This window comes from Ochotona princeps, chromosome 8 (genome assembly GCF_030435755.1).
Source record: "Ochotona princeps isolate mOchPri1 chromosome 8, mOchPri1.hap1, whole genome shotgun sequence".
Classification (NCBI taxonomy): Eukaryota; Metazoa; Chordata; class Mammalia; order Lagomorpha; family Ochotonidae; genus Ochotona; species Ochotona princeps.
The window spans coordinates 66,250,571-66,263,792 of record NC_080839.1 but is presented as its reverse complement, the minus strand read 5'-3'; the positions used below and the strand labels follow the sequence as shown (position 1 = coordinate 66,263,792).

The window sequence follows — 13,222 nt, the reverse complement described above, 5'->3', positions numbered from 1 at the left end:
ATTACATCTGTTTGAGGATTATAAGATAACCTTCATATTCCCAGGTAATATTCCTTAGTCTATAATCAATTTCATCTGATATCTACATGATTATTCCAGCTTTTCTTTTTTGGTATTGGCAATACATGCTTCTAACATATATGTACCTTTTCATGGGTGCAGGAGTCTGAGCACCTTCCCAGGCACATTAGCAGCAGGACTCAAACTGGCACCCAGCAGAAGGCTGGACCACTCAGCCACAGTGCTGCAGTGGGAATTCAGACCATGCAGGCATGGAACTCACACTGCTCCCCCCTGCGAGGATCACTATCCTCTGTTACCTGAAGTCCAATGTCTACAGTTTTTATGTCTACTTGTTAGGCTTTTTTTCCCATGTTTCAAATGAAAGTACAAATCTGTGCTTTTTTTCCCCATCTGCCAAAATCTATAAAATACCTGTACAACAATTCAAGTGCCTTATTTTTCCAAAATCATTGCTCTATTTTGGAAGCTTTAAGTTGCCTCCAATTTAAGCTGCTTCAAATAAACAACTACAATGAGGATCCCTAGAAGAAGTAGATACATGGCCTTTCAAGCTGGTAATACAATGTTTATAACCTTGGTAATTCCACAGCTTTCCACCACTGGCTTTCTACCTCAAATTGAGCAAGGAGAAACTGAATAATAACAACAACAACAACAACAACAACAACAATAATGTAAAAGAAGGAAAATAAAATATAAATCCATGTATTAGGGGAGGCATGTGTAAGAGCAGTTAAGACATGGTTTAGTATACCCACGTCCCATATCAGAATGCCTGGGTACAAGTCTAAGTAAATCACTGAGGAAATTATAAATTTAGCTTTATTTCCTTATTTGTTTGAGACAGCGAGCAAGTCCACTCTGAGCAGTCCACTCCCCAAACGCCAACAAACGCCACAGTGAAGCTTGCCCAAAATTGGGTGGCGGGTACGCAATCACTCGAGCCAGCACCACTACGTCCCACGGTCTGTATTAACGGGAAGCTGAGGCTGGCTGCCAGAGTGTCATATTGAACTACGTACCCTAATTTGGCACTTGGGTGTCAAGAAAAATCCATTTCAGCGATACTTTTTTAAAGCATGATTACTTTTAAAGATTTATTTTTTATCCCATTTCACTTGATAATTAAGATTATAGCTTAAGTATTTACAGCTTCAGGTCATGTTTAATATTAGCAATATCAATACACTAAAAGCCTTTGTTTCAAGATTTATTTATGTTTATCAGAAAGTCAGATTTACAGACAGAAGCAGAGACAGAGAGAAAGATCTTCCATCTGCTGGTTCACACCCTAAGTGGTCACAATAGCTGGAGCTGAACCCATCCGAAGCCAGGAGCCAGGAGCTTCTTCTAGGCCTCCCATACAGTTACAGTTTCCCAAAGCTTTAGGCCATCCTGCAGGCCACAAGCAGGGAGCTAATTGGGAAAAGGAGCAGCCAGGACATGAACCAGCTCCCTGATGGGATCCTAGTGCACGCAAGGCAAGGATTTAGCCACTGAGCCATCGCGCTGGGCCCTTAATGCACATTTCTAACACATCTCCATTATGCTATTATGCTTTCATTTCATAATTTTAGCTAATTTTAGACTTCCTGAACTAGAATGTAACAAGAGAACTGATAGGAACCAGTGCTATGGTGAACAGGCTAAGCCTTCGGCTGCAGTGCTGGCATCCCATACAGATCCCAGTTCAAGTTTCAGATGTTCTACTTCCCATCCAACTTTCTGCTATTGTGCCTGGGAAAGCAGCGGAAAATGACTCAAGTGCTTAGGACCCTGCGCCCACATGGGAGACCTAAAAGAAGCTCCTGGTTCCTGACCAACCCAGCTCTGGCCATTGCAGCCATTCTGGGGGAGTGACCCAGCAACCAATCTCTCTGCCTTCCCTTCTCTCCAGAGTTCTGCCTTACAGATAGAAATAAATTTTAAAAAAAAGAAAACAATTGTTAAAATTTGCTCACTGGTCACATTTACTAAAAACAGACTTGTTACAAAATGCCCACCTAGATCCTGCTAATTACAGTCTACAACAAAGTGTAAGGCTATGTAGATAATGACTTCAGATAAAAAACAAAAACGGGGAGTCTCAGATCACATCCTATAGGATTCTGGTATGACAAGATTAGTTAAAATTAGAAGGAAATAAGAAAAATCTTTCACAGACTTGAGAGTCCTGTATGGAGTGCCCAGCTCCCACTTCCAACCTGGCTCTGCCTCAGCCATGGTGGGCATTTGGGGAGAGAATCAGCAGGCAGGAGCTCTCTCTGTCCTCCTCTATCTCACAAATAAATAAATAAATAAATTCATGTTTATATAAAAACAAAACAAAATTAATTAATTGGGACCCTGCACCCATGTGGGAGATTCAGAAGCTCGAAGCTCCTGGCTCCTGGCTTTGGATCGGCACAGTTGTGGCCATTGCAGCCGCTGTGGGAGTGAATCATCGGACGGAAGATCTTCCTCTCTGTCTCCCCTCCTCTGTATATATGACTTTCCAATAAAAAAAAAAAAATCTTGAAAAAATAATTATTTGGGCCCAGCATGGTAGCCTAGTGCCTAAAGTCCTCGCCTTGCACGTGCCAGGATCCCATATGGGCACGGGTTCTAATCCCAGAGGTCCCACTTCCCATCCAGCTCCCTGCTGTGGCATGGGAAAGCAGTTGAGCACAGCTCAAAGTTTTGTGACCCTGCACCCACGTGGGAGACCTGGAAGAGCCCCCAGGCTCCTGGCTTTGGATCAGCACAGCTTCAGCTATAGTGGCCACTTGGGGGATAAATCAACGGATGGAAGATCTTCCTCTCTGTCTCTCCTCCTCTGTGTATATTTGACTGTCCAATAAAAAATAAATCTTAAAAAAATTATTCATTACTGCCACCTGTCTTAATCTTTCTGTTATTATAACAATCAATAAATAGTTAAGCATATTTGTGTCTCTTACTAAAAACTGGCGGCTTTCTAGACTGTGAGGGCTATGTTGCACATAACTATTATAGACTAAACTGCATCCTCCTCTCAAAAATTTTGTTAAAGATTTATTTATTTTTATTGCAAAGTCATATATATATGAGGAGAGACAGAGAGAAATATCTTCCGTCCGATGATTCACTCTCCAAGTGACCACTGTAGCTGGAGCTGAGCCAATCTGAAGCAAGGACTCTTCCAGGTCTCCCACGTGGGTGCAAGATCCTAAGGCTTTGGGCTGTCCTCAACTGCTTTCCCAGGTCACAAGCAGGGAGCTGGGTGGGAAGCAGGGCTGCTAGGATTAGAACCAGTGCCCATATGGGATCCTGGCGCATTTAAAGTGAGAACGTTAGCTTCTAGGGCATGGCGCCAGGCCCAAAATTCTTACATTGAATTCCTAAATCCTAGCACGTCCCATAATAACTGTATTTGAGGATGGTCTTCAAAAAGATTATGAAAGTCAAATGAGGTCATATGATTGGGCCCTAATCCAATATAACTAAGGTTCTCCCAAAGCAGGAACCCTAGAGGAGCAAAGGCTCTGTGAGCTCAAAGAGCCATCTGTCAGCCAACAGCCAGGTCTCCCAACGAGAAAATAAACCTGCTGACACCTCTACCTTCAGAGAACACCCTCCAGACAGCTGCTGTTTGAGACACCCAGGCTGGTGTAGGTGGTAACAGCCGTCCTAGCAAACTAACACAGTTATGTATGTATAGGCTGCCGACCACACTGCAGTACGTAGTGTGGATTGGTCCTAACTCTGATATGCATTACATCTGTGTCTCTAGAACGAAGGGTTGTCACCTCGGTTTTTCATCTTTGCATTCTAAGCACCCAGTTCAGTAGCTAGTACATGATACTCATAAACAGTAATAGAAAAATGAGTGAGCTTTGTTGAAGCAGAGAACTCAAGAAATTTAACAATGGCAAATAAATTTCGAAGTGTATTAAGAACAGACTATAGGGTACTTGAAAAACTATGGGTAATCTGGGGCTCACTTCCACACAACTGGTACAAAGCAGAAGAATTTGAGGGGTATGTTAGTTCTGACATGTCAGCAAAACTGGCCAAGCCTGGGTAGCAGAAGGAAGCACTGAGAGGCTAGAACTGGGCGCATATAATTTATTACACAGCTATAATGTGAAAGTTAGGCTCCAACACGTGACACTGGCAACATGCAGAACCTGAGCCTCTGGAAACACCGCACCTAATTTTGTCCACATCACTTTAAGGGAGGGAATCTGGTTGAACACTTAGGCAGTATGCACAGATTTCAGAATGCTGGTTTCTGTCTTCCACGTGGATAGTAGGGTTTTTGTTTTCACCCCAAATGGCCCAATGTTCCACAGAACAGAACACAGTAAGCTTTGAAATACTCGTGGGAGCTTGTAAAACTAATAGTACAACATTCATGTAATTTACACTTGCTACACAACAGACCCTGAGGTTATTTTTCTGATACATAATAAGTGGTTCTGTTCCTAAGAAACAACAGGTCTCTTGACTGAAGATATGAAAAAAATCTGAGCACAGTCAAAACGATGCATTTGAATTATTTATTTTTATGTGTGAAAGAATGAAGGGGGAAAGTTACATGTGTGCCAGGTTAATTGCAGCTGTGAGATATAGTCATAAGTTTTTATACAACTATGATCTGTAGTTTAAGGTCATTGTGTACCAGAAACCAATGCTTCCTTCTTAAAAGTCATATTAGGGCTCGGCAGCGTGGCCTAGTGGCTAAGGTCCTCGCCTTGATCCCATATGGCTGCTGGTTCTAATCTCGGCAGCTCCACTTCCTCTCTATCTCTCCTCCTCTCAGTATATCTGACTTTGTAATAAAAGTAAAAATAAATCTTTAAAAAAAAAGTCATATTAACATTAACGCGGTTATAATTAATTACTTAGAGGGGGAGTCTGTATTGATCTTTTCAACTGGTTCTCTAAGCACTTACATCTGTTCACTAAGAGCTCCAAGACAGGACTGATTATAAAATGTGGTCCAGGGGGTGTAATAAGCCCTAAATAGAAATGGTCATTCTAGAGCAAATATACAGGTACCTAAGGAATAATTTACAAAAATATTACAGCACAACTTAAATAATGATGCTAACAAGAACACAAGAATTAGTTGGCTCTATGGAATACTTACTATGTACCAGGCTCTTTGCTAAGGGTTTAGCATAGTTAGGTTGAACTGTATAAAAATGGCCATTTCATAAGGTCCAATATAATAAACTTTTTCGTTGTATCCTTACAACCACCCCAGTTAATGAATGCTATCATTATCCCCACTTTAATTTGAAGAAACCAAAATTTAGAAGATTTAAATTGATTGAAGTTAAAGATGTAGAAATAATGCCAAGATCTGAATACAAAGCTCATGTTCTCACTACAAATTGCATAGCATCAATGAATGTCTTTGATAGTGTCTCTGACAGTGTCTTGAAACACTATCAAACTGAGGGTGTAGGCATATACACGCTCCAAGCCCTGAACCGGCACTTGTAGGAACTGCAACTTCACACAGTCCCCAAAGCGAAGGCAGTGAAATGAGGCTGACGGTTAGCCCACACATCACTATCAATTCTGCTGTAAGACAGCACCCAGAATGAAGGAGATTCTCTCATCCACAAAATCACTATGCTGGTTAACAAGGGCCCTGCTGCCAACCATGAGAGTATTTTCAAAAACTCTATAGAAAAATTTTAGTAATACCAATAAACATATATATACACCGATAAATATGTGTGTGTATACTCACTAATCAGAAATATTACTTTAAGAAATTTATCCTGAAATAATAATTAAGGATGAGCATAGAACTTGCTTCACAAAAATGCTTATCAATGTCCATAACAGAGGAAGAAACTAAAAATCTCAATGTCCAAAAGTAGGGATTAACCATTATACCATATCAATAAGAATATGAGATTTCTAAAAGACGTAAAACATATTGGCTCATAAGAATTTCCCAAAATATTACAGGAAAGAGAAATGTATAAAATCATGCTCATTTCTTAAAAAATAAATACCCATGCATGCATTTTATATAACATGTGTGTGTATCGGGAAAGGAGGAAAAAAGAAAGAAAAACTAAATGATGGGATTATGGATTTTGGCATGTTTTCTCTTTGCTTATTTTCGCAAATTTTCCTATAAGACATACGTAAAAAGATCAAAAGCAAAATAAAATTACAATAAGAAAAATCTTAACAAAAAGCTTAAAACCGTTAGATATCATTTCAATTTTACAAAAATTGTATTCTGCATACTTTAACTTGGAATTAGGATATGCTCTAAATTCAGACATGAAATACCCAATTTTATGTTAAAGTAAGAAATCTGGACCATTCCACAATATCACTTGGGTGAGGAAACTCTGCCCAAAAATATAAAGCACAAACAGTACACTAAATATCTTTGGTTGACAGAAATTATCAAACTAACATTTTTTAAAATGTGACATATAGCGTCTGGCACAGTAGCCTAGCAGCTAAAGTTCTCACTTTGTACGCGCCAGGTCCCATATGGGCGCTGGTTCTAATCCCAGCAGTCCCACTTCCCATCCAGCTTCCTGCTTGTGGCCTGGGAAAGCAGTTGAGGAGAGCCCAAAGCCTTAGGATCCTGCATCTGCATGGGAGACCTGGAAGAGGCTCCTGGCTCCTGGCTTCAGACTGGCTCAGCTCCAGCTACAGTGGCCACTTGGGGAGTGATTCAACAGATGGAAGATCTTCCTCTCTCTATATCTGACTTTCCAATTAAAAAAAAAAAAAACTTAAAAAAAATGACATATAAGCACCAACGTGGTGGCATGGCATATTAATCCTCCACCTTCAGATGCCAGCATCCCCTATTGGTGCCGTTCCATGTCCTGGCTGCTCCATTTCTGATCTAGCTATCTGCTAATGGTCTGGGAAAGCAGAAGATGGCCCAAGTGCTTAACATTCTGCAACCCTGTGGCAGATGCAGAAAAAGCTCCTGGCTCTAGCTTCAGACCAGCCCATCTCTGGCCAGTGTGGCCATGTGGAAAATGAAGCAGTGGACAGAAGATTCTGTCTTGCCCCTCACTCTCTAACACTATTTTCAAGTAAAACCAACAAATTTTTTTTTAAAAAGCGGCATATTTTGTGTATCACCTATGTAAGAAAATAAAAATGCCCAATAGTATGAGGAAGTAAAACGGCTACTGACACTGCAAGCGACACAGCACTATCAGCTGTCTCGTACTTTCATGATAAACAGAACATCACAACTCCCCAACATCAGACAAGCCCACTCTGACCATGATGGGTCAAGACAAAAACACGCTCCTTCAGTATCCCATCTGAATAGACAGAAAAAAACAACCAAACAACCAAAAAACAAACCCCACAAACGGAATCCTATCCTGGCTAGTATGAATGACTGATTCTTCTTTGCCACTCACAGCTTTAACCTTGCTCCATTCTTATTGCCTTGTGAGTTCTTACAATATCCAATGTCAAAATTACCCCATTGCTCCTTCCAGCATCCATCCATCGCAAAGTCCTACTTCCTTCCATTTTCCCCAGCAACAAAAGACAGCTCAAGTCCTTGGGTTGTTTCCACCCACTTGGGAGACCCAGACTGAGTTCCAGACCTCTGTTTCAGCCTGGCACTGCCCAGGGGTTGACGGCATTTAATAAGTGAATCAGAGGACAGAGATTCTCTGTCTGTTGGTCTTCATTGCTTTCTGTGTCTTTCTCTGCTTCTCAAGTACACAGAATTAAATAAATAAAAACTTACAAAAAGTAGAAGGAAAATGAAGAGCCCAAACCCTGAACGTAATGCCTGCAACTATAAAATCCTCTAATTTAAGCACACGTCTAAAAGCAGATGATTAGCTTGTCACGAAGAAACTTTTCAAATAGAGTACCAGGTCATAAAGTGATCTACATAAAACAGTGCTGATCAAGTGAGCCTCGGCCTGTGTGCTCTTACCTCCCGGGTCCTTGTCGGGATTGTACTCCAAAGCATTGCTACAGATGAGGTCAATATCTTGCAGAAAATCCTTAGCAGTCAGGTAATTATGTTTATCAATTTTAGTTATCACTGTTGATAAATCCATTGGTTCCTTGATTACTTCCAGATAATCTGAAACCTGAAACAAACAAGAGTGTTTGATGAAAATTATTCCTGGTGTTCATCTGAACTACTTAGTTTTGAAAAACACAAAGTTTCTTAAAATTAAATACAGAAACTTAAGAAATAGTCACAGATAAGGATATAAATATAGTGCTATGTATGTTACTAAAGTTACTGTTATACTTTCCATGAAAAATGTCAGTTTCCAGGTCATATATAAATCAACTGAAACGTTTGTCTTCTTGAAATCTGAAACTGTCAGCTTTTTGTGTTGTTGTTCTTAAAATTCATTTGGCATTCTGGGAAGACTATAGCATTATAAGCAGTCAATAACCATCAATAAACATTACCTCAAGGAAAGAAAAAGAAACAGAAAACGATATAAGCATAGGTTTTCATATTAGAAAAGGTCTTGGTATATATCTCCTAAAAACTTAAAGCAAAAAAAAATTTTCTATTTCACTTTTCTAGCATGAATTATTCCATGGAAAGTATTTCCGCTCCTTTGGAGTCATTACAAAAACTCTGAGTCAATTATTGCTTTTTGTGACTAGTGAAAGATTTGCTGAACTTGTCCTTCTATTTAAACAATCTCAAAAAAAAAAACCATTTTGCCGCATATGCTCATTTCCAGAAGATAACCCAAAATAGGAGACATTAAAGGGTTTCATGTCACCCAACCAACAAGAAAGTGCCAGCAACCAATATATCCATTGGTGTCTCTGATTCGAACCTCAAACTGAATGATCAGTCTTAAGAGTAATCTTGACGATAACATCTGAAACTAGTCCAAGACCAATTTTTAAGAAAATTATCTTTTTTGGGCCTGGCGGTGTGGCCTAGTGGCTAAGGTCCTCGCCTTGAACATGCCAGGATCGCATATGGTCGCCGGTTCTAATCCTGGCAGTTCCACTTCCTCTCTGTCTCTCCTCCTCTCTGTATATCTGACTTTGTAATAAAAATAAAATAAATCTAAAAAAAAAATTTGTATAAAAAGAAAATTATCTTTTTTCTGTTCCGTGAGCGTTACTTTTCGGTTTCAGATGATAACCGTACTATGATCTTTAAATTTACACATACACACATACATATGCTTTTACAAATTTAAGATTACTATTAAAATATTAAGAGATGTGTGTACATGTTTAAGTTCTTCTTTGGCACCCTAAGAGCTGAAAAGTCAGTCTCCTTACACAGGAGGGAGTAGCGCTGCACCGGACAAGCAGTAAGCTCTTAAGACATTGGTAGAATTACAGATTTTGGTACCAGTATATCTGGGTACATTAGAAACTGTTTTGTAAACTGACAGGATAATAAAAATTTGTAAAAATCATAAAATTTTAGAATTTATGTTTATTTTAAATTGAATCTTTATTTTCTGAAGTTTTCTCCACAGACTCCTTAGGAATTTGACACAATTTTTAGATGTTTCAAATTTGAATATAAACATTTACGTTCTAGATTATCCAAATGCTGCCTTGTCCTTCCCTCTCTGTCCTCCTATGAAACTGTTGCTTTCAATTTTTTTGGAAGATTTATTTTATTCTTATTTGAAAACTGGTATTACAAAGAGGAGGAGACACACAGGAAGAAACAGAGGGAGGTGTTCTATCCACTGGTTCATTTCCCAAATGGCCACAATGGCTGGAGCTGAATCAATCCTAAACCAGGAGCCAGGAGCTGCTTTTGGGTGTTCCACATGGGTGTAGGGCCTGAAGGATCTGAGCCATCCTTCGATGTTTTCTCAGGCCGTATCCAGGAAACATACTGAAACTAAAGCAGTCAATTGTTCATCATATGGGATGCCAGGGCCGTAGATAGAAGCTTATCCCATGATGCTAGCTCCTGGTTTAAAAATACACAAAAGGGTGCTGAGCATTGTGGCATAGTGGGCTAAGCTGCCCCTTGAGGCACAAGCATCCCAAATCCAGGAGCCAGTCTAGTCCCATATGTTCCACCCTAGTTTCTGGCATCAACTTGGCCCAAACAGACTTCTTTGCTTTTTAATTGGAAAGTCAGATAAACAAAGGAGGAGAGACTTACTTCCCTTTGGGGAGTAAGCCCATGGATAGAAGATCTTTCTGTATATCATGGTGTCTTTCAAATAACGAAGGCAGGGGCCCAGAGCAGTAGTCTAGGGGCTAAATTCCTCACCTTGCACACACTGGGATTGCATATGGGCACCAGTTCTAATCCCTGCTTCCCTTCCAGCTCCCTGCTTGTGGCCTGGGAAAGCAGTTGAGGATGGCCCAAAGCTTTGGAACTCTGTACCCATGTGGGAGACCCGGAAGAGGTTCCAGGCTCCTAGTTTCAGATTGGCATAGCTCCGGCGGTTGCAGTCACTTACGGAGTGAATCAACAGATAGATAATCTTCCTCTCTGTCTCTCCTCCTTTGTTTCTCTGACTTTCCAATTAAAAATAAATAAATAAAAATTTAAATAAGTAAGGCAAGAAGAAAGGGAAGGAGAGAAGGAAAGACTGAGGAGCAGAGAGGGAAGGTAGAATACAGGAGGAAAGAAAAGATGGGGGAAAAACAGCAGCACAATGAAGTGGCAAGGAACAAAATTATTATCTGGACAATTTCTGTCTCCTTCCATTGCTGCTTTACTCATGATTTATAAAACTGCTATTCTAGAGCGGTAGCCTAGTGCCTAAAGTCCGCAAACTGCACACGCCAGGATCCCATATGGGCATATCATATCCCGGCAGCCCTGCTTCCCGTCCAGCTCCCTGCTTGTGGCCTGGGAAAGCAGTCGAGAATGGCCCAAAGCCTTGGGATCCTTCACCCATGTGGGAGACTCGAAGAGGCTCCAGGCTCCTGGCTCCGGATCAGCACAGCTCTGGCCGCTGCGGCCTTTGTGGGAGTGAATCATAGCACAGAAGATCTTCCTCTCTGTCTCTCCTCCTCTCTGTATATCTGACTTTCCAATAAAAATAAAATAAATCTTTTTTTTAAAAAAAACTGTTATTCTATACAGAGAGTGTTTGAATTTTGGCAATCTTTAAAAAGGAAAATAGTTTTCTTGAGCAAATACAAAGCTCTTTTTCTACCAGCAATGGAGGTTAACTTGGGGGCAAGTTTGTGTGTTTGTGTTCCTATAAACAATAATCATTAAAAAGAGTTGTGAGCTTTTAAGATTACCTGACAATACGAGGGGGATGGGGAGAAGAGGAAGATTCAGGAAATATGAGTAACATTTATTCATTAGAAAAGCCAATTAAATATGTGTTAGAAAAGGATATAATGTAGCTAAGATGTAATATAAAGAATGTGGACCTTGACTTTTAAATAACCCTCAAGTCTTCGCTATGTCACCTACCAACAAACCCCAGTTTCCTGCAAAATAATGACAACACCACCTTGTAAAGCTATTGAAGAAGATACAGAAAAAAAAAAAATATATATATATATATATAGATCATGGATAAATATAAAAACAAATTACTAATAGTGTCTTTATTCCAAAAAAAGGGAAAAAAGAATGTTCAGAATTGCAGGGGGTGTAGGGATTGCAGAATCTAATATAATGTTAGCTCATTCTTCCAGTCAGAGATGAAGTAATGGTTCCAAAGGAATCCACTCAGACTCAAAGCACAGATTTTATAATCGAATATATCACTAAGCTGAATCTTTCATAATTCAAAAATTTAAAAAAAGAAGGAAAAAATTAAAACTGAAAACACCAAAGCAGTTCAAACATGGAGTCTTAACTATAAGAAGGCTAGTAAAGATTACGTTATATTCATTCATATTCTATATTATCCCAGGATAAAAAAAATTAACCAGCAGTAAGTATTATAGTAGATTCCAAATGAAAAATTTCTTTTCTCATCATCAAAAACCATGCTCCCACAAGAACATAAAACAATACACATAGAAAGTGAGAAATTTTCCACTGGGAACAGAGAAAAATCCTTGGAAAAAAAAAATTTCTTTAGTTGCATACGATGTGCTTGGCCATAGACGTTTGCAAGCCACCTATCTCTATGAGATACATGTAATTTGGGAAACGCCAGTATTAATTAGCATTGATTTGTTAACACCAATGTTCTTCGTGAAAGTAGGATTTATCCTGGAATAAAAATAGTCTAGTATGGATTAAATGGCTAAAGTGACTTTTAATCCTCTTCCTAAATCGAAGAGTAAGAGATCACAAAGATCATAGACATATTCAAATTGGTCACTAATTTCATCCAAATATCACCAGATCTTTGCTGATGACATCAGTAGTTATTACATGGATTAAAGTTTTATAGGCTAGCGGTAAGATTCATCCATGCCTTGGATTTTTTTTCCTTCCAAAAAAAGATGTCAATATTGTTTTCTTTTAGCCAGTTCAACTCCACTGTGTGCACACTACTGACACAAGACCTCTTCAATATCCACCGGTTTGCTGAAGATGTTGAAGCGTTTATCTGCGGCCAGCCTCTTCGTCACATCCCTGAGGAACAGCCGCAGCTCTCGCAGAGTGTTTTCCTCCTGGTCCTCCATCCGATTTTTTTCTGATTCGGATAACTGACGAGGTGGAGAAGGCAGTGCAAGAGGAAGCACTTCCATAGCACAAAGAGCTGAAGAAAACACGGTAAAGTTAGGCTCTACCTCAGTGGGTCTCAGCCCCAAGGACTTTCCTGCCATTCTCTCCGAATGTTCTTTAAACAGAAATCACAAGTGTATGTGAACTCAGCAAATCATGGAAGCAGCAATAAAAATGGAAACAAGTAATCTAGGGAATGGCCTCAGTTTATAACTCATAACTTCTTTAAAGGCCAAATGCTATAATTAAATAGCCTGAGTATGAAATACTACATGCACTTCATGTGAATTATCTCAAATTTACATAAATATTTTTAAATACAAAATGCTGATTTTCTTAAGTCAACCTCATTAAGCTGTTTCTCAACGTGACTTGCCTTACATGTATGAAAAGTATACCAGGCAAGCAATAGTTCCTTCATCCTTTCTGATCTTAGATAAGTCCCTTACCCTCATATTACGAGTATCACACAACAGGAATAGTGAATGCCCCTGAAAAGGCAGTGATGGGGGGTAAAGAATTAAAAAAAAAAATCCTAAAAACATAAAGAAAATGCAAAGTCAGTCTAGGGCCCAGTGCAATGGCTCAATTGGC

The 13,222-nt window shown here is 39.6% G+C and overlaps 1 protein-coding gene across 3 annotated transcripts in view; it reads right to left on the bottom strand.

The window, feature by feature from the left end:
- Positions 1-13,222, bottom strand: part of ATAD2B (ATPase family AAA domain containing 2B) — a 164,136-nt gene that overhangs the window by 30,885 nt on the left and 120,029 nt on the right. For 2 of the 3 annotated variants that reach the window (XM_058668204.1, XM_058668206.1), the window contains exons 21-22: positions 12,466-12,662; positions 7,949-8,108 (exon numbers count right to left, since the gene is read on the bottom strand). In XM_058668204.1, coding sequence (XP_058524187.1) covers positions 7,949-8,108; positions 12,466-12,662 — 357 coding nt within the window. The remainder of the gene's footprint in view (positions 1-7,948; positions 8,109-12,465; positions 12,663-13,222) is intronic. The other variant, XM_058668205.1, reaches the window with a different exon arrangement.